At 43.6% G+C, this 25779-nt stretch overlaps 1 protein-coding gene across 3 annotated transcripts in view; it reads right to left on the reverse strand.

Annotated features, from left to right (window-relative positions):
* Nucleotides 1-5062: 5062 nt before the first annotated feature.
* Nucleotides 5063-25779, reverse strand: part of BMPR2 (bone morphogenetic protein receptor type 2) — a 142783-nt gene continuing 122066 nt past the window's right edge. For 2 of the 3 annotated variants that reach the window (XM_075608598.1, XM_075608597.1), the window contains exons 6-13: nucleotides 24834-25064; nucleotides 22789-22903; nucleotides 21648-21808; nucleotides 20980-21127; nucleotides 18365-18501; nucleotides 14506-14678; nucleotides 11004-12244; nucleotides 5063-9238 (exon numbers count right to left, since the gene is read on the reverse strand). In XM_075608598.1, the coding sequence (XP_075464713.1) occupies nucleotides 8988-9238; nucleotides 11004-12244; nucleotides 14506-14678; nucleotides 18365-18501; nucleotides 20980-21127; nucleotides 21648-21808; nucleotides 22789-22903; nucleotides 24834-25064 (2457 nt within the window). In that variant the 3' untranslated portion in view covers nucleotides 5063-8987. Of the gene's footprint in view, nucleotides 9239-10185; nucleotides 10271-11003; nucleotides 12245-14505; nucleotides 14679-18364; nucleotides 18502-20979; nucleotides 21128-21647; nucleotides 21809-22788; nucleotides 22904-24833; nucleotides 25065-25779 lie in introns of all 3 variants that reach the window. The other variant, XM_075608599.1, reaches the window with a different exon arrangement.

Genomic DNA, 25779 nt, shown 5'->3' on the forward strand with positions numbered 1-25779 from the left:
ACATTCCACAGTGCCTCTAAAAGAAAATTTTCAACCAGTGTATTCTGCCTGTGCTCACATATGGATGGGAAATGCAAAAATAATTCAGAAGCTTCAGACAACTCAAAGAAGTATGGAGAGATATATGCTGGGTATTACCCGAAGCGACAGGAAGAATAATGAATGGGGTTGAGACCAAACAAAAGTCTGTGACATCATCACATGGGTGAAGAAATGAAATAGCAGTGGGCCGGACATATCGCAAGAAGAAATGACCATCGTTGGACAAAGATGGCATTCATCTGGATTCCAAGGAAAATTAAAAGACCAAGATGACCAAAACTAAGATGGGAGGATGAAATCAGAAAATGTGTTGGAAAAACGTGGAGGAATGGCTGCAACCACAGTACGTGGAAGATCATTAGGGAGGCCTCCATCCAGCAGTGGATCGACAAGCGCAGAAGATGATGATGATGATACACATACACACATAAATAACTGTCAGGCCATGTATGCCCTGAAGCACTGATCGCAGCTCCAAACGCTGTATGGCGGCAGAATTCATGCTTCTGCCTCACATACATAGACATTCACGACCAAATGGCGTAGGCTGAAACTGGCACTAGGGCAGGGCAAGAAAGGCAGTTTCCTTGGGCTCAGTGCCTTCGGGGAGCCCGTATTCCCTCCTACTGTTGGCGTCGTGATCCAAATTCTTCCCGACAGGAGAGCTGGAGGAGGGAGCTGGGGAGTCCCTGAATCAGAGCTGGACCACACCGCTGCTCACCTCAAGGTGGGGAGGGGGGAGGCAGTGTGCACAGCTGGGGAGGTGTATGTAGCTGGGTGGAGGTGTGTGTGTGTGTGTGTAGGGATGTGTATATAGCTGGGGGAGGTCTTACTTTATGCGGAGTGACCTTCCTTCTGCACCGTTGCCTTGGGCCCCACCAAAGGTAAGGCCGGTAGCACGTTGTGTGGTCAGCAATGGGGGTCGGCCCGCGAAAAATGTTTTACCTAGAGCCACCCAATGTGATGCAGATAAACCTCTCTGCATAGTTATGTCACCTTTGTTCTGGCAAAAAAAATTTAGCACAAAAGCTAGGTAAAAAAGGAACAAAATAGATGCAGAATTTGATACATCCCATTATAAAGTCACAAGATGGAAATGCCTCTCTTTGTACTTGCTCTAAAACTGCTGTGATACAACTCCCTCTCTCGGTTTCTTTATGGCTTTTAAAGATGGTATCCAACACACATAAATCTTTTTTTTTATGATGTTCCGTAAAAATGAATCACAACCTGCATTAAAACTAGCACGGCTACTTTAACTTTGCACCGCTCTCAGGTTGTTTAATACATCTCCTTTCTCTTTAGCTCAGAAAAACCTTTACTGTCAACTCCATCTGAGAACAAGATGTACATATTAATATGTTTCCTGGTTAAACATTTCACCCTTTTGCTGCCAGATAATTCCTGCACTAGTTTTGCAGAAGGGAGATTACCTTCTTCACCATTTTTGGCCCAGGTCATAGTTACTATATCATGGGTTATGGCGCTCCGGGCGCCCCATAATGTAGAAGCTACATCACCCACAAAAATGCTCGTTTTCTTAGGGGAGATCACGTCCTGTGCGGATCTGAACTTATGGCGGACGGAAAAGGGATAACTCAACCCAATTCGTTCCATCATCAGTAGCGGAGAGATCACTTCGGAAAAGCGCTCACATTATTGGGGCACCAGAGGGGCCGTGGCACTCAAAGGGTTAAAGCAAGTTACATGCCTCTATTTTCTTCAATATGAGCGGGAGGCAGGGTGTGGCCAGAGCTGATACCATCATTCCCCAGATACAAAATGGAAACAGAAACTAAGGTACTTCCTTGGTATTTAACTCCCCAATGGGCCAATAGAAAACCACACTGGATGACATCATAGCTTCCTTTTGGCCTGTGAGATGCAGAAGATTAAACCCTTTGGGTGCCTCAATAAGTAGTCACTACGTCACGAGGTCGGCGCCCCATGATATAGTAGCTACGTCATGCCCAAGGAAAGCGGATTTTTCTTTTTCAGTTTAGATCATGTCCTGCCCTCCTCCACCGTTGACATCCTCTGCCCCTGCCCTCCAGCACCGGAACGCCGCACTCAACTGCCCTCCTACGCCACCTGTCAACACCGGCTAACTTGGCCCCCCGCCTCCACCCCCAACCTAGTTCTGCATCTGTGTATTTATTTCACCAGAACATTTCAACAACTGCTCGCTCTCTGGCCAGGGGGTCAAATTAGTTTACCCACAATGGGGAGTACATAGCAAGTTCCAAAAACAACTGTGTTGAAAATGAAGCTGATATTGAAACGTGTATTTTTTTGCTTCAATGTATCAAGCTACTTTTCTGTTTTATACAGTGTCAGTGAGTGAGCGAATATGGAATATGGAATATGGAATATTAGAATGTTATGGGAGGAGTTACGCAATTAGCATAATAGGATGGATGAATTTCTGATTGTCTGCTTTTACTTTTCCCTATTTTTCGTGGTGATGATGACATCGCGGCTCCCTACTGGCCCATGAGACATGTAGGCCATTTCCCCCTCCCCCCAAAAGGGTAGAACATTAAAAGGTACATTTCTCGGGGATCAGGGGGTCTCCAAAGATGAGAATAGTGCTGTTCAGCACCAGAGGAGACCTGAATATATATAAAAATACAAATTAAACACACCGCTTACAGCCTACAAACTAAACGCGCACACCACGTGCAATGCCGGTCGCGCGCCCGCCCGCACGCACGCACAGCAGCAAGAACTATAAAACAAGCCTGTGTCCGTGCTTGCAAAGCGAGCGTACGGACACAGGAAAATGGTGCTATTGAAAATGTCCGTACTCACGTGTGTCCGTAAAGCGAATGCCCGTATAGCGCGGTATGCCTGTATATAATACAGCTTTTCAAGCTGAGCACAATGTACTGTAGGAAAACAAACCCCAATCTACTGAGAGTAAAAGATTTGCATGATATGTGTGAGATGTTCAATCATTCCATATAAGGTACCTAACAAACTAACGTTTTTCAGAGCTTTTAAATTCCATAAATGTAGTTTTCTGAAGCGCTTCGGGGCGCTATGATTTTCTGATAAGAAGCAAAGATTAAAAATCCCCTTTAAAAAAACATGTTCCACCTAGAACATGATACGAAGGCTGAAGTAAATAAAAAGCACTGGGTCACATACTGTAACAGTGCTGTCATTTAACATTCATCTCATAATCGCAACATATGTTTCACATTAAACACTGAACATCGTGATACAATTTATACTGCTTTTGTTAAAGGATTCTGGGTAGTAATATGCAGTTGTGAAACATGCTAAGGCCCCGGTCCACAAGGCTCGGTTTAGTAACTTAGGGCCTTATTCTACATCCATTGAGGCAGCGGTCTGGGCTGTTTTCGTCCAAAAATCCCCATTGGCTCAAATGGGGATACTCAGTGAAAACGGCAGAAACTGCTGCTTTGGTGGATATAGAATTACCACTTTAACGTAATGTTAATCTAAACTAACATCATGTTAAACATAGCCGTGTATCCTCAGAGGACAACAACGTAATGTTAAGTCATGTTTTCTCACATAAAGAGCATTGCATTAACGATAATGGTCATTAGTGATAATAATATGCGAATGAGGCGTTACCCTAACATCGTATATATGCACAATGGTCCGTTAAGGTTAAAGTCGTAATGTGAGGGCTGTGTTGGGTGATACCTAAGCTTAGCTTTGCTTACATCCAGACCCTAAAATACGGCCTTCACCGGGTCTGGATGGATGTAACACCACCGTTAAGAATGAGTTAACAGTGCTACAATACCGCGACATTGAGCCGATACTAATGAGATGTCGATCAGACGTTGTTTTTGCTTATAATTAGCTTTGAGGATATGCGTTAACCTCAGGGAACATCACGTCCGTTCCTGTTTTAGGTTACGTCATGTTATGAGCCCTGATTTAACACCGCTTTCTGGATCTAGCACTGGGAGTCATCAAGACCACTTCTGTTTCTATGTATTATGCCAGGGGTTCTCAACTCCAACTTATGTTGGGACCCCCCAACAGGTCAAGTTTTCAGGATATCCTTGCTTCAGCACTGGTGGCTCAATCAGTGGCTCAGTCAAAGACTGAGACTTACGGTTGGTCCGTAAGTCACTCGGCCTGGTACTTCCGAACCGCAGTTTCGGTTTCCTCGTGGCTGTGGGTGGTGTGGAGGAAACGGAAACTGCAGTTCGGAAGTACTAGGCCGAGCGACTTACGGACCAACCGAGGGATCTTTAAAGGCAGTTCTACACCATGCTTATTTTATAAGTCTGTTTGTGAGTGCGATACCTACTTTTGTTCATGTACGTTTTACCCAACAGTATTACACTATTGCTTTCCTTTTTTTCCTCTCTCCCCCTTTTTTTTGGTTGTGTTGTATGTTGTTTGTCCACCACGGAGCAGCACACTCTTCTTTGGACTTCACCTGTAGCATGTACCTGAAGCAAGCATGCGACTAGTCTTGAAAACGTCGCATTTCTATACATCAGCCAACAAATATATCACTTCAACTCCCCACTTTGATGCCTCTGTGTTTGTAAAAGAGAACATTGGGATAAGAGCACGCCATTTCCTTCTTGAGCAGAGTACACAAAATAATACACTTTGCTTATAGACCGATAATAATTTATTTCAGTTGATTTTGGAAAAGAACAGCACAGGGTCAAGATCCGCCTTTTAAAATTCCATTTAACAGGAGATAATATGCTTCTGCATGTTCATGCCTTTCGCTGAGATATCGCACTCTGCTTCCGGGTTAAAGACGGCAGTGAACCGATGATGATAATATGGTAAAGTTACATGAGAGAGTGTACACAGCGAATATACAGTGTATATTGAAATGTGAATTTTTCTTCTTCCGCATGCATATAATAAAATGAAAACCTTAAATAAATTTGGTAGGTTAACTTTGTTTCCGTTTCTGCAATCTGCCTCAGAATAGCTTTGCAGGTGCAGTTCCCCTAGAAAATGAACTATCTTGAACGTGAGCTCAGATTACCAACCCTATTTTTTTCCCCCCACTGTGTTTTTGATTTTATTTAACCCGCTTCTTTCAAAAGGCCCAAAGCCTGCAGTAGAGTGTCCACACGCCAACCCTGTTTGTTCTCGCTTGCCGCACCCCAGCAGGTAGCACAGAGCTGTGTTCTAGGCAGCCTTGAAAGAGACATAGCAAAAAAACTTTCCTAACGTGAGCTTTATTTGAAGCCAAAAGAAGGGAGATTTAGCAGTCTTGTTCATATCAGTCTCCGGCTGGGATAAAACACACAAATGAAAAATGATCAAGGAGGGAAAAAATGAGAGACCTGAATACACACACCCTAACCGTGCAGTATGGTGAAGAAATATTGAACAATTCTGCATTAATTTGCTGTTACCGGTATATCACATCAAAGGCAAATATGATTTGATCTGAATCAAAGTACAAGGGGACAGCAGTTACAAGATTATTCGTGCTAAAGTCTGGCAAACAAAATTGATAGTTGTTTAACTAACCTTCATAGGCCTGGATCCACAAACTGGCGCTAAGCTTTTACTCCCATGCATATGAATGGGTGCTGAGGCGTGCTAAAGCTTAGCACCCTTTTGTGGATCTGAGCCATAGTGTGGTGGTGACAATCTGAAGCTTTGCCTTTGAAAGAAAGAAAACTGTTGAATTTGAAATTGACGGCAGGCAATAACCATATGGCTCAGTGGCAGACATCTTTAATGAGCCCATCAAAATATAATTTCTCATTCGTTTTTCACTGAACCAGAAAACTACTACACAATGTCACAATGACATATGGAATAAGACTTCTCAGGAAGGACCACGGGACCTTGATATGTACAGCTTAGAGCAGCGGTGCACAAACTGCGGGGCGCGGCGGTTACAGAGGCCACGCGCTTCCCTGAAGGCATTTAACTTAAGTGCCGGGAAGCGCACAAGGCCTCTGTAACTTACTTACCTTGGCTACGGGCGTTGCCATGGCAACGCGGCGGCAAATGATGCCACGGGGTCTCATGACGTGATGTCACATGACCCTGCGACGTCATTTGACACCGGTTCCTAGGTAAGGATTGCACTGGGGCTGAGCAGGCAGGGGGGCGCAGCGGAGAAACTTTGAGCTCCCCTGGCTTAGAGGATAGAAGGGAGAGGGGGGATATGATAGAAACTTTCAAATATATAAAGGGATTCAACAAAGTACAGGGGTGAAGCATATTCCAAAGAAAGAGGAGTGCTAGGACAAGAGAGGTCATTCTCTGAAACTGGGGGGGGGGGGGGCAGGTTAAGGGTAGACGTGAGGCAGTACTTCTTTGTGGAAAGAGTGGTAGATCTGTGGAATAGCTTCCCAACAGAGGTGGTAGCGGCTAATTCAGTAAGGCCGCGCGTATAGAGACCGCGACGCGTGACGTCACCGTTGCCACTAGTGAAAGTTGTATTTCGCTTTGCGGTGGCGGCGCGGGCGACCAGGCCATTGATTGGTTCAGGGGCTGTCACATGAGGCGACAGCCCCTGAAAAATCAAATATTCCCGGCTGCAAAAAATCGTGTCGCCCCGTCGCTTTGTCCCCGTCGCGCTTACTATAAGACATAAGGCGATGTATCCCACATCCGACAGAGATCCAAGGATCAGGTAGGGTCTCGGGTTTTACCGCAGACAGGACAATAAGCAGACACAGTGGGCCAAGTGGCTCTTATCTGCCGTCAAATTCAATGTTTCTATGTAATAAGTGCTAAAAGCAAATTAAAGGCAGCTTGCAAAAGATACCCTGACCTGGCCGAATGGCTCTGCTTCTTTAGTGACGAGAACAAGCTTTTTTTTTTTGGAACCTGCATTGTGCATACATTTATTCTGTATATATTAAAAATACAAAGTTAAAGCATAATCTCACAGGACAAAACCAGCAACAGGCGACTGCCAGATACACAGTGCAGCGTATAGGGGAATTCATTTCAATTATTTCGGAAAGACATTTATTTAAAAAAAAAATAATAATAATAATATTCACAAAGATGGCAGAACGTTGCTGTAGTGTCAGTGAAGGGCATTTTGCAGTAAAGCGTGTCGCAAAATATAGACTATTGCACATTTCAACCAAGTACAGGAAAAGCCAGAAATTCAAAGGATAAAGCACTCAGTTAAAGAAACCTTCCCTCCAGATATATTCTTTTATTCTATACTTTAGGATATTTCATTTTTTAATTTTTTTTTAACGTATGTGTCAAAGCCATAACTGATGCATCTCCTCTGATTCTTCTCTCTCCAACATTCGTGCTTCAAGATTAGTCGCCAGAAATGAAAACCAGACTGGCGAAGGTAAATATTATGCTGTGAAGCCATCTTCCACCAGGCCCGGGAACGTTCCAACTCCGTGCATTTAAATGGGAGCTGAAAACTGCCCAAGCAAAAGGTGAGAAATTGAATAGGGGCCAGGGATGGCAGGAATGAAAATATCGTGGAGGCGGCCATCTTAAATGGGAACTACAGTGCTTTTACCTAAAAGTGCAACGTCTCAGCTACTGAAAGAAAAGGCAGGAATTTAACATATCTGTTTGAAAATGTATCTCTCTCCATGGATGAGTGCACTTGTAACACACCGACATACAGACATACAGACAAGACGTAGCATAGAAATGGAAATGCATATACAAGACACCACTGCAGTTAAATCTCTTACAGCTTTCTCAGCATTTTTAGAGACCGCATCGGCCCAAGAACTGATTATCAGCAATATCTTCTCATTGTCTCTGCCAAGAAAAAATGAGAATTTCCCATCAGTATATATATATATATATATATATATATATATATATATACACACATATATATATATACACACATATATATATATACACATATATATATATATATATTCATTTGTATGTCATTTCCCAGAATCCCTTGCTGCAGTGGAAGCACTGTATGCGAGGTGATAATGGTTGAAAGGCAGGGTTGCAGACCTGTCTAAGACATGTGAATGTGCTCACAAGTGATAGCATAGAGCCAATAAAGAATATCACTTGTGAGCACATTCACATGTCTTAGACAGGTCTGCAACCCTGCCTTTCAACCATTATCACCTCGCATACAGTGCTCCCACTGCAGCAAGGGATTCTGGGAGATGACATGCAAATGAGCACACAATGTGTCACCTTTTGCCTGGAATATCCATTTAAGCTGGCCGTTCACACAGCTTTTGAACACAGCATGGGACTAGCAAAGCAAGTTTAAACCATGTTTCAACATGTCTGTGAGGGGTCTGTACTTGCTTTGCTAGTCCCATGTTGTTTTTAAAAGCTGTGTGAAAGACGATACATCAGCTTAAATGGGCTCCATGTGAATGGATATTCCAGGCAAAAGGTGACACATTGTGTGCTCATTTGCATGTCATCTCCCAGAATCCCTTGCTGCAGTGGGAGCACTGTATGCGAGGTGATAATGGTTGAAAGGCTGGGTTGCAGACCTGTCAACGACATGTGAATGTGCTCACAAGTGATATTCTTTATTTCATATATATATATATATATATATATATATATATATATATATATATATATATATATGTGTGTGTGTGTGTGTGTATGTGTATGTGTATATATATATATGTATATATATACATATATATAGTCAGGACAGACTTAAAACTTGCACATAACTAGGTGAGAAACCGTTCCAAAAAATAAAAAATAAAACAAACTGAAAATAATGAAAATAAAAATATGGAAGCATAAGCTGTTTTTTTGTGTTTACTCTGCATAGCTGAAATCTATTTAACCCCTATAACATTGGAGGGGCTAATCCTCTCCAGAGCCATAGGGATTAAAACGAGTCCTGTACAAAGCGTTGATGATACCATGATGGGGTGGGTGGGTTCTCCCATGTCTTCTGCTCATTAGATGATGCAAGAAAAAACGTTAAGTTTTGGAGGCCTTAAAAACAACACGAAAAGTGATAGGACATTTTACAAGTAGCTCATCCTGCCATCTTTAGACAGGGACGCGGTGGCAGTGCCCCCATCTATAAGATAGACGGCGGTGCTGGATTTTGAGTGGCTGACGCTCTCCCTGATCCCGTTATTGTTGACCTCACAGTCCTGCCGCTCGCTGGGGATGGCCCAGGTGGAGGGTCGCCACCGTTTCAGTGAGTACGGGGTCTTCACGCGCTTCTTTATCTTCTCTCCGGAGCCGGGCCGGCTGTCCGACAACGTCTCACCTGGATGGGAAAATAAATCTAACTTGAGTGGCTGGACATAAAAAATTGTGCGTCTGTGTTTGACCCAGAGAACCGCTAAACCTGGCAAACATTTTAGGAAGATGTACACAGTGTGCTATAAAATCGTAGCAGGAGTGAGAAGTTTTGAAACGAAATTTATATTTCGTTCAAACGAAAACAACACTACGGATATTTACGTTTTCAAGGCTCTCTATGTTTCTAAAGAAAAAAACAATGGTACCTAGGCCTCTAGAATCATCACACTTCAAAGACTGGTCTAATTGTGGTTTCCGAGTTTGCCAGAGCAGGAAAACTAAATGGGACATTTATTATAGTCCCACAGATGCTAAACTGGTGCAAAAATAATGCATGACATGAAAGTCATCAAAGAATAAATCCCATTGGTTTTCGTTGATCAATCTGGTGCACAATATTTGCCCCAGTTTTGCAGCAGGGAAGCTTTGATAAATGACTGTATAAATTAATACAGATTAATACTTCTAAGATCTTTAGAGTTTCCTTCACTTGGAGAACAAAAAAAAAAAAACCTGTCATTCCCAATGTGCTTCACCTACTTTTATTATTAAGACCTCTGTACCGTGGGGATGGGCCCTATTCCCTGCCTTTCATTTGCTGCATAGGAACAAATGTAATCAACAGCCACCCAGTGACAGGATGAAGGTGTTACCAAAAAGGAGGTGGACGTTTATACTTGTTACTCAAACTCAGACACCACATTGTAAAACTATTCAGCATGTTCCACTATTGCATCTGAGTTCAGGTCTCTCTAAGGTTGAAACTTCTGTATTAATGGGACAACCCCACTTTAAATAATTATTCTTTGGCTGATTGAGTAGAAGAATCGGTGGCTGCACAAATGATGTTCTGCACATTATAAAAACATTTCTGCACATACTGCACGTTTTTCGGGAACTTCCTATAATTACATTTCACGTGAGGCTCCCTTCAGCCACGAGGCAGCAGAAGGGGAATCCACTCCACTCCATCCAATATACTTCAAGATCTCTTGCGCTATACAGAAATCAAATACACAACTCGTCTGTTTAGATCTCAAGCATTCCACGGGAAAATGCACTGGTTGTGTGCAGTAGCTCATATATTAATCCTCGCATTGCTTATAGAAATCATAGCTACACACTAAAGCGTATTATAGAAAATATATATCTGAATATACACCTCTGTGAAACCCAGTACCATCACACCTCAATTACTAGTTGTTTGTGGATTTCATTGAATAAGGAAGAATAACTTGTGAAAAGCTAATGTGAAATTTCTGTGGCCAGATCCCATTTTAATTACCGCTGGCTGGAATGGCTGAACAAATTCTACATTCATTAAGCCCTGGGGCAATCCTTTTTGGACCTCATTCTAGAAAGACTGGAACAATGTGAAATCAAAAAGAGAGAGCGAGGCCTTTCTAAAATAGGGAAACTGTAACTGCAAGTGTGTAAGTAGTGGAACTCTGGGAAAAGTAATTAAAAAGTAGTGCTATTCAATAAAAACCACTATCAACACACTTCGATAGTGACTTGAGCTTTGTGACGTGAGTTTTCCATGCAATAGTGCCCCAATCTCAATTTAATGAGAACCCTGCTTTGGCTCTGATGTACTTTGGAATCATAATGTGAAGGGTAAGAACTTAACGGGGCCTGGTTTAGGCTGTATAGGTCATTGTATAACCACATCAGATCAATAGATCAGTAGCACACACACACACACACACTTTGCATTGGATTATACTTACACTGTGTGCTGCAGCCATCCATAATATTGGACGTTGACAAATCCAGTGAGTTCGGCCTCTGTGCTCTCCTTGCCGGACGCTGCCTGGGCTCTACAGGAGCAATCTGCGTCACCGTGTCTTGGAGCGCAAACTGGGTGCTGTTGTTGTTGTTATTGGAGTTAATGCGGCTGCTGTCTGCAGGGTGCTCTCTCCTGTCTGACAACCGATCTAAGACTGACTCGTCCTGCCCCACCTGCTGCTCCCGCCTCAGCAGAGGCTCATGCTCGTCAGGGCTTGCGTTGATGTTTAGGCGGCTGTCCTCCACTCTGAACTGGTTCTGCAGCATATCCTGGGCCCTGTGGGCCACTAAGTTGGTACTGGGGCCTGAGGTGCTGTTAGAATGCAGGGCCACAGGGCCCTGAGAGTTCACATAGCCCGTCCTGCTCCCTACCCCCATTGTGGTCACTGTCACCACGTGAGGTTCTGCAGCGCTCACCGTGTTCATTTTAGCCACCCCTGTCTCAACGTGCTTCAAGTTAGATTTGTGCTTGCTGCCGAATTTCAACCTGGACTCCTTGCCCGAGTTTTTAGTGTTCAGCGGAAGGCTGGTGGGTCTCTTGGGAAGGTTCTGCTGCTTGGGAAGAGGGTAGAGCTGAGTGGGAGGGACCTCTGCAACCAGGCAAACCTGACCATTCCCAGCATGAGTATAATCTTGCTGCCCGGTGGACTCCACCGCTAGCTTTATGAGAGGGTAGAACAGGTTGGAGCTGGTGCTGCTAAGCGGGTCAGGTCCGCTGAACTGCTTGAGTGAATGCTCCATGAGATTCTCATCTGAGCTCTCCTTTAGGTTCTTATCCACCTCCTTTGGGTCCAGCTTGTTAGTCTCTAGGTCTTCCTCTGTAAGCTGCAAACACACAGGGATGCTCCCTATGGGCTGCATGCCGTGCATGGCTTCGTCCGAGTACTGGATCTCCGATATCGTGGTCATACCGGTGCTTGGTGTGAGTCCTGTAGTGTTGGTTGACAAGCTGGTGACACTGGTCTCCGGGCTAGGCAGGCGTGCCTGAGCTTGCTGCCTCTCATAGTTGATGGAGTTCCGGTTCTTCTCACCGGTGGTGAGGGAGGTGCTGGACATGGAGGTCTCTGATGATATGTTCTTCACAATGCTGTCCGTATTGTGCACAGAATCCTCAATGTAGGAGGATGAGGAGTAATCTGGGTACGGACCGATCTTTGGGACACGCCGGCTTTGTGACAAGTTACTTAAAGAAAGAGAAAAGTGGTTTCAATTAAAAGTACTGGACTAATTAGCTAAATAAAGTGAACACACAAGTGAAATTAATCATCCGTGTAACACAAACACCACCATCATTAATGTCATCATTCAAGATAATAGTTTAATAGTTTTGTCTAAATCAGGAGTGGCCAACTCCAGTCCTCAAGAGCCACAAACAGGTCAGATTTGAAAGATATCCCTGCAGGGATATCCTTGAAACTTGAATTATTGGTGGCCCTTGGGGACTGGAGTTGGCCACCCCTGGTCTAAATAATGAGCTCTCAGCAGCAAATACCACATACAATACAAAGTGCTACAGTATATCTACTAAGCTCCAGAAAACACCTTTTGCCCCCAAAAGCCACCGTATGACTCATTATTCACTAAAAAGGGCTGTAATGTGTCTTCCAGAGCTGGAAGGTGTGTTATGGCATAGCACTGCCTAGTAAATATGGGCCACATTATTTTGGTTAGGGTTTTACACAGAGTTGAGAACAGAAGGTAGCAACAGTCTTTGGTCCAAAATAACAGGTTTGAAATACCAACAGGCCTTATAATATATTAACATATTTACATAGGGAGGAGTGGTTCAGTGAGTAAAGTCACTGACTCTAAACAATGACACAGAGTCTGAAGCAGGGTGCCTGGTTCAATTCCTTGTGACCTTGGGCAAGTAATTGTATCTCCCTGTGCCTCAGGCACCAAAATCATAGATTTATCTGGGCAGGGACTGTGCCTATAACAATCCCATGTGCTGCGGCACGTGCACTATACTGCAATTGTGAAGCGCTTTGAGTCCCATTGAGAGAAAGACGCTATATGAAATGAAGTTGTTACATTGGGCTCAATTTATAAGAATGAAATGTGTTAACCATGTAATCAAGGTTGTTTTTTTTATGTAAAATAAGCAATCCCCGCCAAAATCAAGTTATTTTATTTTTTAAACTTATTTTAACTACAGCAGGGCTGTTCAACTAGTTCTCTAAAGGGGCCAGATCAGAAAACATTTAGTAGTAGAACATTTAAAGACTTTTAAAAATGACTATACTGTATTTCAACATTTTGTTTGCATTTATAACATCTGTACCATAAATATTTACTTACAAGTAAGTTTCAGTGTGAAAAATGGCACGGAGCAACTACTGTAGTATGAAATTAGCAGGAACAGAGGGTCTAAGGGCCACATCTAGTCCCTTCGGGGGCCGCTTTTGGCCCACGGGCCACCAGTTGAAGAACCCTAAACCAGAGGGTCCCTTATCGCTAAACCGCAGCACTCAAAGCTCAGGAAAACCCTTCGATTGGCGAGATATTTCATTGTAATTACTTTTGCCCCATGCTTCAAACTGAAGTTAAAAAAAAAATATGGGAGGGGCAGGGGGACGGGCGCTTGGATTACTCCTTTAAACAACAGCATGTCACTATTTGGTCCACTAATTATAATAATAGAAACATGTGAGATAAATACCATACAACTTTGTTTTCCGGGGGGGTTGCCACACATTGCAGAAGGTTAAGTTATGAGGTACATGTTGGAAACAGAGAACACGGCTACATTCACAACAGTATTTAGTGTAAATGTTAAAAGTATCCCTGTTATGGTGAAGGAATTCTGAGCGAGCGAGAGCGGTTACCAGCACCCCCAAAGGAGGTAAGTATCTCGGGAAGCAGGGGATCCCCGGAGCTGAAATTAATGGGGGTCAGCTCCAAAAAAAAAACCTATTGCAATACAATGTAATTTTTTATTTAAATGATGAATGAAACGGCCGCTTGGATTACCGCTTTAATGCATTGTAAATTTATTTCAGCCAAACTCACAACCTATTTATAAATGAACCGCTAATAAACAGCACTTAATATAACAGGAGGTGGCTGTCATCTAACCCAGCGGTGTGCAAAGTGGGGGGCGCTAGATTGTCTGGCGGGGGGCGCGGGTGTTACAGAGGCCCCGCGCTTCCCTGAAGGCATTTAAAATAAATGCAGAGGATCGCGTGAGGCCTCTGTTACTGGTTTACTTACCTTGGTTCCAACGACGCGTCTCGTCACACGATCCCGTGACGTTATTTGACGCCGGGGTCGTGTGCCGGAGGGGTTGGGGGGGGGGAGGGAGGCGAGCCAGAGGGTAGAGAAAAGGGGGCGCATCCCTGATCTAACCAAGTAAAGAATGCTGCAGCTACTAAGACTGGATTACACAGCTCCCCCCTTCCCACCGGTAGTGTGGTCCCTGATCACTCCTGCCCTTGTACACACCGTTCGTTCTGCATGGCTGTGGACGTTGGGTTGACGGTTGGACTCACTGACTTGTTCCTCTCCCAGATCATCATGAGCTCGGCCATCCTCTCCTCTGCGCACTGCGCCGTCAGTCGCGCCTCTGCGTCCTGATCCCAGCAGTCGTCAATGGTCTCCTTCAGCGATCTCACTGCCTGTGGGAAGACATCTTATTTAACCGGGCAGCCCCTCCATGTTTACGGAGTAAATTCTGCGTGATTGACACATTTTATACAACAACAACAACAAAACAAGCAAACCAGACACCCAGAAGTATTTCTAAATGTTTCATGTTAGTTTGTAAAGTGAAAGCTGAGACCTGGGATGTGTTTGATTACCTGTGGCTTCCCTTTTTGTGTGATATCGCTGTGGGCTATATGTATCAAAGGCAAAATGTTGGCGCAAAGTCATTATTTTGTCGCAACGCGCGGTGAAATAAACCTGCGCCAGGCAGCGTTTATGTACTAATTTTAGTTGCGCCATTTTCGGGTACTTCTGCAACGAGAGAAGGGGTTATGGAGAAAGTGGGAGGAGTTAGGGGCGGGGTTAAATTTGAACATTGGCGCAGGTCGGTGTATTAAGAAATGTGTGTCTTACGGTACTTTTTTTGTACCTTTTCTCCGTTGGGCGTTCTCCGTCACCATAAAAGCGGCGTAAGCTGGTTTTTTAAGTATGCGCTAAATTATACCACAGCACAAATACTGTACTCTTAATAAATATGTTGCAATACGGAGAAAAAATGCTAATAGTTTTACGTAGCTGCATCAGCGCTTCCTTGATACATAGAGCCCAGACACTTCCTTGATACATAGAGCCCAGACACTTCCTTGATACATAGAGCCCAGACACTTCCTTGATACATAGAGCCCAGACACTTCCTTGATACATAGAGCCCAGACACTTCCTTGATACATAGAGCCCAGACACTTCCTTGATACATAGACCCCAGACACTTCCTTGATACATAGAGCCCAGACACTTCCTTGATACATAGAGCCCAGACACTTCCTTGATACATAGAGCCCATACACTTCCTTGATAAATAGACCCCAGACACTTCCTTGATACATAGACCCCAGACACTTCCTTGATACATAAGGGGTTATGGGGGGTTATTAAATGTTCTTATTTGCAACCTAACAGGGATTGCCCCCTTTAAGAAGCGTACTACTTCCTGACACGATGTTGGCCGAACCACACACACATTTACTGTACTTTAATGGCAAAAAAGCCTGCAACACATTACAATGCAATTCCTAACACGAAGACCACCCTTTGCCGCGCACACAATACAAGAGTAGTGAGGCATTTCCCAGATAGAGAACACTCCAGACTGCATCCCGACGGCGTCTCACCCACGGGCTATCCCCGCCTAGTGTGGAAACATCATACAGTGTTATGCAAGCAATTCGGTACCAAAGAGCATGTCAAAGAATCGTATGTGAAAGTCTCAGGATAAGGAGAATAAATAGCAGGAGGGGCGGTGAGAACACTCTACTGCAGGATTCAGGGACTGCAAGATGGAAATTCAATGACAAATAGTTAGGGGAAAAATTTAGAAAAGAAGGTTGCTAATCTGCTTTAACCCTCTGAGTGCCGCGTGACGGAGCTGCCACTTCTTTCTGCCCGTTGTTAGCGCGGCGTGTCGGAGGGGCTGCCCCTCAAAGGGTTAGGGGGCATCGCGTGGAGCTCACCATCAAGATTGGTCATTTTTTGAGGCCTCACGTCTTTAAACGGCAGATATTCAAGTTCTTGGTTTGGGACATGCAAAAAAGCAATCAGCCACGCAATCCAGGGCAAAGTGTTAACACTCACATGGCCCATCCAGCGCTGGAGGAGTTAAAGAAAAAAGCACATCTGGTGTTCACTATTGAAATTTCACCCAGAGCTTGGGTGCGGTCCTAACGTTAAAAATGGTAACTCGTCTACCAAAATGTAATGCAGTCCTTTGCCAAGAAAGCTTAATAACTAAACTGCGTTCCAGAGCAGAAAACACAAAGATCAATGGGAGTAAATATATTGTACAAAAATATTGAGGAGTGCTCCGGAAATGCCACAAGCTTTTATCACCCGTATCCCTTCAAAAATAAAATGGCTTATAGCTGAAGTTATCTGTGGGTTTAATGTTTCCTGTTTACAGGGAGGATAAATCCTCAGGGGCATTAATCAGCAGGAAATGTTAGTACCTTCAAAGTGGTCGTTTCACTAGAGCATAGTTAATGCAGAAAAATCTTATACTACACGGATGCAGGAAGCAAAACAAGAGCTTCGTACATTGAAGGCTGATCTCCCACATAAGCTTCTTAGGGCGGCATTAGTAGGAGAAAAAAACGTAATATAACCCTTTCCTGATCTAATGGTGTGTGTGTATGTGTAGTGTGTGTGTGTGTGTGTGTGTGTGTGTGTGTGTGTGTGTGTGTGTGTGTGTGTGTGTGTGTGTGTGTGTGTGTGTGTGTGTGTGTGTGTGTGTGTGTCATGAAATATAAACTAAAACAAAAATAAAGATATGTGGAAAAATGTCAAACGGATGATGAAAGTGATAAATCAAATACTGCCACTAGGTTGGGAACACATGCACCAGCTATGGATCCTGTGCTTAAAAAAGCAGATTTTGTCCCCAAATTAGGGATCCTGCCTCTCTGGTATTGGATTCCTCCGATCCGGGTGCATTGTGAGACTACCTGTTGAAGGCTTGCACAGTACTGTTTTGGCTGTGGCTCACTACCTATCTTCAAGGACAAAGGCACATATATACAGGCGGCTAGATGATATAGCCTACACTCTCCAATAACTCCTAGGCACCATCTTGGACTACAGACATTGCTTCTGCTATGTATATATTAGCCTATTGTGTATTATCTTGTATGTATTGACTGCACTGGTTTTGGTCCCAATTATTCTATTTCTCTACTTAGTTGCCGTATTCCATGTATTATTTCTTTATTTGTGTTCCCAGCGATCAATTGTAACTTCCCCGACATATAGGAAAATGCACAGTCTAGGTGGGCCAAGTGCTTCATATTTGCAGTCACATTCTAGATTTCTATATCTTTATTTGTGTCTTTTTCGTAATTATTTCATATCTCTTGCGCCGCTCACATGTCCCAAAGAAGGGGGTGTGTTTTGTTATGACCCATCTTCTAGCAAAAGCACAGCTGCTTTTGGCTTGGTTTTTCTTGCCAGCGTCTCACTTGGTATTTATAAGGCTTTCGATTATGGTTACAAGAAACATCGATCCTCATATAATAAGCCTTCATGGATTATTCATCATCAAGTACCAGTGAGGAGTGTGGGTCCTTTCTTCACGTTTGTTATCTGCTCCGACACACGCACGTGCGCGCACACACACACACACACTATTTTTCAGTTCAACTGCCCCCCCGACTAACTGACAGACTAATGCATGGTTATTGTATAAATCTTTGCAAAATGTGATCAGAAACAATGTTACATCATTTCGATCTTTCTTTAAGCTTTCCACTATACATATATATATACATTTTTTTTTCTGTACCACAATAGTACCATGGCTATATATCCTTGTGCAGTCGTTGTACTACTTGTTGGTTTAAATGAAGACCAATAAAGAAAAACACGTTTTAATATGAAAGAGGTGGGCGCTTCCCTGTTCTTTTTTCCCCTTGAGAAAGGTCCACTGTGTTGGACCGAAACGTTGGCAAATACATGTCAGGCCGCCATTGAAAGACCTCCTCTTAATTCCTTGTTATCATTGCACTATATCTCTAAGTCTCAGCACCCGCAAGTATTCCTGAAACACGTTGCTCTGAGTGCACGTACACTACCTAAACATATTGCTTTTCCGTTCTGATCATCATCTTACCAGGCTGTTTTCTTTCCAAGCCTCCGGGAATATCGGCCGCTGCTTCTCTCGGGAGACGAGGACTTGCATGTCTTCGAACGTAGGATGGTTTCCAGCCTCGGCTTGAAACGCCATCTGGTGTTCTGGCACCGACTCCCCTGCGCACACAGGGACCGCATGTTATTCACAACCTGTCAGCCCATCGCAGCAGTGGCCAGCTCCAGTCTTCTAGGGTCACCAATAGGTCAGGTTTTAAGGATATCCCTGCTTCAGCCCAGGTGGCTCAGTCATTGGCTGAGCCACTGATTGAGCCACCTGGGCTGAAGCAGGGATATCCTTAAAACCTGTTGGTGGATCCTGGTCTACTGTTTGGATGTGTGTTAGAAGCAGCTGGTAATTGTGATTAGATTAGCACCACTATTGTCATTGTCGCTGTCGGAAAACACGCCAATATTGCTTGATTAAGCACTTTCACTGCCATGGGAGCCAGCAACGCTAAGGGTTAAATAACGTGAGTGGCAGCCATTGTGTACAATTCTGTGAAGTGGGAGCCGCCAGCTGCAAATCTGTTGTCAGCTCTGTGCAGAGTTACTTTTTATCCCTCAGTGCGGCAGGTACAAAGAAGTACTGCTCCCTGGGGTCCAACCCCAACATAATATTGTTTTTAGCATTATTATTAGTAAAATAAATTAACAGGTTCCATTTTTTGTCAAAGAGTCGTTGATACAATTGATCAAGGTCTTTATGCGATTCAATGTGACGCTGCTTCTCAGTGATAGAGAAAAGATCAGCTTCATGTGAATGAATAGGATTGCAATCTTCTACAGCGCGGGGAAGTAACTTCACGGCACAATGGCTAATTGGACGATTCTAGCCTAGCAGTGCTAATTTGGAACACTAGGTGGCAGCAGTGTTGTATACATCTCAGTGCCATCAATCTCGCTGCCCAGCACACTTTACAAGATTTACCAGGACTTTGTACTGTTGGAGATCTCACTAGTCTTGTTGCAACAAGATCAGACACAGAGGGTCTTTAATCTTTGCCCCCGGCATCATTGTTGTAGTGAAACTATTTATAAAGAGAGGTTGCTTAACATTTAAGGTCCAAAAACTGCAGCAAACCCGTTTCAGTTGCTTTCTATGCAAAGGTTTGAAGCAGGGGGCTCCAGAGCTGAACCGCCTTCATTTTAGCTCCAGGGACAGCCTGCTTTCCGAGATACTTACTGGAGAAGGTGTCGCCGGTACTTCCTGGTTCTTAAATCTACCGTAGCATGCCGGCCAATAGGAAGCCATGACGGATGATGTTGCGGCTTCCTATTGGCCCATGTGCCGCAGGACATTTAAAACTCCATTTTGTTGCCACAGCAGGGGATGGTACCGGGGCACCTTTGGGAGTAAGTATCTCTGAAATCAGATGGTCCTCGTAGCTGAAATTAAGGCTCTGGGGGATGGAGTGGAGGAATGTTGTTTTAAAGGAGCAATCCAAGCAATATTCTACATGTTTGTTTGTTTTTTAAATTAAATCAGCTCTGTAGTATTAGATAATATTTAGTACTTTTTTTTAAAATTTATTAATGCCATTTTTAATTAATTTCAATAGACTAATTTCTATAGCAGGTTTTAGCCCACCTCCCCAGCAGTGCAAGATCTTCGTAACACTTTCCTGTTTGTGATAATGTGTTGCCAATATTCCCAGCAGTTTCTGCTGCAAACTGTAACAATAGATAATGTTACCCTATTAATATAAGGATACATTGTAGCTGCTGAGTTACACTGACTGAAGGATTGATTTGAGACTGAAAGGCAGCCATTTAGTAAACCCTGGGAAGCAGGATCTTTGCTGATCGATCACGGGAGAACGAATCGGCAGCTTAGGTAATTTGTTTTCAATAAAGGTAATCAAATGCTGCATATATTAAAACCAAGATGATATATTTTTTAAGATACTTGGATTGGCTCTTTAACACCACCTCAGACCAGGGGTACTTATCTGCCGCAGAGAGAAAGGAAAACTTCACCAGTCACAGGTAAAGCTTGAGATCCATCTCTATATAAATATGCCCTGACCCTCTTCTCCTCTAACCCAGGGTTGTGCAAAGTGTAGGGCGCACCCCCCAGGGGGAGCAGGAGAATTTCCAGGGGGGGCGCGGCGGCTACAGAGGTCCCGCACTCTCCCCTAAGTCACTTAAATTAAGTGCCGGGGGGACCGCGGGAGGCCTCTGCAGCTTCGCCGACGCGTTGCCATGGTAACCGGCGTCAAATGACGCCGTGGGGTCACGTTGCCTTGGCAACGTGATGTCACATGACCTTGCAGGAGGGGGGGGGGGGCGCGCAACCCGGGAGGTGAGAAGGCAGGGGGTGGGGGGGGGGGGGGGAGCACAGGGTCAAAACTTTCCGCAACCCTGCTCTAACCTCTCCTCCAAATGGTTACTGGTACAAGAGAAGCACAATTGGAGCAACGCATCTTGATACAGTGACACAATTGACGCAGAGTCAAAATGATGCAATTTCTGTTTCACAAATCCCCCCCCCCCCCAAACTTTCATTGGCCCTTAAAGGATTACAAGAGCTGCTGGTATTACAGGAGAATTCATAATGAGATTCTTAACGTAAAGACGACTAAATCAGGTTCTTACCGGGGAAAAGGTCTGGGCATCGCATGAAGATCTCCCAATAGATCAGACCCAGTGCATACATGTCCACTTGCTTCAATGCAGACTCACAGTCCCTCAGGTTAACCGCTCCTTCCAAGACCTCAGGGGCCATGTAGCGGATTGTACCAACCTGTGGATATATAATAACGGGGTCTTATGTCCCTCACTTCACCCACCACATTCACTAAACAGCTTGCCTTAGGACAACATGTAAATAATAAACAGGATACATTAGGTCCCATGTATCATGACAATAAGCTGTGCACTTCTAGGACAGAAACTTACCATATGTCATACAAAAATAATCCCATTGAAATCATTAGGATTTCGTCTTTGATCTGATGCGAATTATTTGGTAGCATTCTGATCTTTGCTTTTAGCACAGTCAGTTTAGTTTAATGAAGCCAATTACATTACATTACAAAAGATCGTTTTTTGACCGGCTATGTGGGACTGCATCTTTAATGCAACCGTGTTGATATGCTTTCACAGTTAGGGCCACATTTGCAAATCTACGGAATAAAATGCAAAGCTAAATGATTAAACAATGTGACTTTGCTGTTGAGCTAGATACTGTCACTGAGATGCACTGTGAGGCCGAGCCTTGGAATACCAGTGGTTACACACTAAGGCTCTCGCTCTTCCTTTACCTCGCTGATAGCTGCGTTATCCTCGTCACCTGGCCTCACCAGCCTGTTTCCGGTTAACCTCATGGACAGGCCGAAATCGCTGATTACGCAGGTGCCGTCACTCTTCACCAGGACGTTGCGGCTGTTGAGGTCGCGGTGGGAGATTGCTGGCTTGTAGTGATCTGCTCAGAAAGAAATACACACGCACGGTCACCCTTTTGTGCGGCAGACAACCTGTTTGTTATGCAATATGACCACTTTCCTGGCATGTTGTACAAGCTGTGCGGATACTGTGTGTACTTTTACATGCCTTCATCTTTTCTTCTCCACTATCTCCCAATATCTTTACATATAACACTTTAAAAAAAAACTACTTACTGAAGGATCACATTAAATTTGGTCCTGACATATGCTTCTTCCCTCTATCCTTTCATGCTGCTTGAGCGTTCAAATACCCTAGCATCATGCTGGTAACATTTACATGCAGTGGCTTATTAGACCTTGATAAAGCGCAGTGTGCGTGAAATGCTTAGGTGCGCTTTCTTAACCTCTCTTGTGATCACATCTGATCCAATAAATAATTTTTTATGGGAGTCCCCTCTGGATCATAGTTTTTTATATCTTGCTGAATACTGGTGTGCTCTGCAGCTCTACCCCTCTGTACCACTGATTTCTATCACACCACAGGACCCCCAGACTGAATACAAGGATGGACAATGGGCACTCTGGATTATGTGCGAGTTACCCTTTTTAACATCATCTTGAGCTATGTGTTATAATCTTTAAATACCATAATATGGGAGATGCTTATTGTGCTATTATTTTTCCATTTGTGGTGGTCTCTTCTAGACACCATTAGGCACTATTCGTCCCGTTCTGGACCTTCTGCCACTCATTTATATATGTGACATAGAGCTTGTTGTGTCTGAGCACTGGATCCTTTTGGACATTGTTCAATCCTTTTCTCTCCGTAATAAGAACATAGAGGAAGACATATGAAATGAAGTCACTGAAAATTCTACGTTCCACATTCTGTAAGTTATAAGTGCAAATCTAAACATTTATCCAGAATTTCACAACTGAAAACACTCCCCTTCCACCTGTTATCTCCTAGAGAAATAAAGGGATTAACTAGTTGTTTTATTGGCATTGATCACTGTACCTCCCCGCGGTAACTCCGTGTGGAGATATGCCAATCCTCTGGTCACTGAATGAGCCAGCCGGCACGAACTGAGCCAGTCGTTGGTGTGAATACTTAAATACTTGCACAGAGATCCCTGCAGAAAGAAACAAAGGAATTGAACTTTACAGCCACCGTGTACACACGTGGAGATGTATACGTGATATCTTTTAAACATGTCAGTGTTTGGTAATATAAGCAGCTTGTGATTTGTAAGGTTATGCTTCCAGTCTTCCTCTCTGAAGTGTGTCTCAGTCCTTGGAGGGCAGTGTCGCGCACTGGAAGGGTGTTTCCCACATTGTGCAGCAGTCGCATACATGGGATGGATGCCTCACTCATTGAAGTACAATCTCACTTATAGGATGGAGGTCTCACTCAGTGGAGAGAAGCCTCACACATTGGACAGCAGTCTATACATTGATTGATGGAAGTCTCACTTCTTGGAGGGCAGCCTCACACATTGGAGACCAGTCTTATAGATGGGAGTCATGCTCAATGGAAGGCAGCCTCACATATTGGAGACCAGTCTTAAAGATGGGAGTCTCACTCAATGGAGGGAAGTCTCACACATTGGAGACCAGTCTTATAGATGGTAGTCTCACTCAATGGAGGGCAGCCTCACCCATTGGAGACCAGTCTATACATGGGATAGAAGTCCCGCTCACAGCAATGCAATCACTTTACAGACTTTCATTCTGTCTAATTCCATGTAACTAGAAATATTCCCAAATTCCAATCATTAGTTGCTTAGTGTATATCTCCAGTAGAAGCTGTTCCTGGCTCACAGACGAGCGATTAGCTCTGTCACACCTTTGCTTAATCATTTGGAAATCAGTTTGATATGATTTTGTACAAAGAGCTTTTGTTGCAAAAAAACACAAGACATAATAACCATGAAACTTGTTTACAGCCTTAAAGAGAAACATTACAAGCAGAGAAAACATGGAAGTATCCTGTGTGTTCCTCTGAATACGCATGTGTAGGGCTTGTTCCTATTTTTTGTAGGATAATAGTGTATCAGACAAAGAGTCATCGATAGAGGGATATAAAGCCACAGTGTCCGTATTGCATGCATTTAGGTGAATGAGCTCACTGGGTATGGTGAAGACACTGTGTGGCCTTATGAATAAGCTCCAGAGCTATACATACAGAACCATAGGTGGCAAAGACACATGCAAATAAACAAGCTATCATATCATAGCCAATAATAATAATACAGGAAATAGAAGGAATATATATATATATATATATACACATACATACATACATACATACATACATATATATATATATATATATATATATATAGATTAAACCAGGGCTACTGCGTAATTTGTCCCATTGACCGAGTACGTCCCACTATAGAGCAAGGTTATAATTATGGAACTGCATCCTCAGCTACTTCTCCATAGAAATGTTTGGGTGCTAAGTAAGTAGAACCTTAACCCTTCTCTGCCAGAGGGCCTGTATTACTATGCTAATTCAGTCATTTAGGTACTGGATGGGTAAGCTGGGTAAGAATCTTCTCTTTATAATTACCCTTGCTGTTCATTGGCTGATATTAGGTGACTGCTAGGACTCCTGGGTGGTGCTATTGTTAAACAACATATTTAAAGATTCTAGCTGAGGACATCCAAATAAACACAACGAATATATCTGTACAGTCTAAATTACGGCAAATTACAGAGCAATTTCAAAACCTCAGCATTATGTATGTTATAAAGCAAAGCCTGGGATACAGGTGTTGACAGCCAGAAAACCAACCAGGGACAGCTATTTCACTCAATTTTGGCTTGTCAGCCTGATTCTTTGGGGGTTAGTCATTAAACGGCGATAGTGCCGATCAGGGTACAATCGCACAGGCATTCCCATTGACTGAAGATTATGTACGATAGTGCACCGATCAGCACTCTTGCAGTTGCATGAATAATCCCCTTGGTTATAGATCTTCAAGAAGAAAGCAATACAATAAGGTTATAGATGGTAAATGGAAGATTACAGTAAAGCAAAGAGTAAGAGGCACTCACATTGGCATAGTACTCCATCACTAGCAGGTATTCCAGGCGCCCATCTGATGTCACTCTCTCGTCTGCCACGATGAAGTGAGCTATGTTATCGTGCTCCAGCAGAGGGGTGCGGTAAATGCTCCTTTCGTTAATGAAGTTCTGGCGGTTGTTGAAGGAGAAGACTTTCACAGCCACAGGGCGCTCATCCAGAGATCCTTTATACACCGACCCATAGCGGCCCCGGCCTATGAGCTGCAAAGAGCCAAGAACTCTCATGTAAAATAGATCTGCATTTCCAGACTGGTAACAGTCACACCCAAGAGGCTTGAAGCGTGAGGCGTGTACAATACATTGCGAGACAGTGAAAGTATAGATGTGCAAAGCTTTCGCACAAGGTCATGAGCCAGGTGAAATTTGACCTTTTTCAGCCGAAAAAATATATATTTTTCAAGGGAGTCAGAGTTTGAAAGCGATTCAACAAGTCTTTACAGATTACAGACCCTGTTATGGGGCTTTTGCTGGACGGAAGAGGAGAACGGAGGGAGATCTATGGAGAGTCTAATTTAGTAGAGTACACATTGACCAACTGCATATACCTCCCAAGCCACTCCTCTTAGCAACATATACAGATACCTGTGAATGCAGCTGAGATACAACAAAGGAAGCGAAATTGGGAAAACAATGAAACCGTTTGCCATTGCATTATGGATAGTTTAGCACATTTCCAGAAATGAGTTGACATTGACAGCCCACCTGGCAGCAGAAAAAGCTTAAGAGGATTTAGTAATTTAGCACATAGCCCTAGAAAGGTCAACACTAAAAAATATAAAAATGAAGATACATTAACGGATGGTTGGAGCAACAAAATGGTATTTACACATTAACTTTATAGCATGGAGTTACTCAATCTATTCATCTGGGTTAAATGCAAATGTTTGGAAATGTTTAATCATCCTGTTATTATGAG

Source organism: Ascaphus truei, chromosome 7 (assembly GCF_040206685.1).
Source record: "Ascaphus truei isolate aAscTru1 chromosome 7, aAscTru1.hap1, whole genome shotgun sequence".
In the NCBI taxonomy this organism is placed as follows: domain Eukaryota; kingdom Metazoa; phylum Chordata; class Amphibia; order Anura; family Ascaphidae; genus Ascaphus; species Ascaphus truei.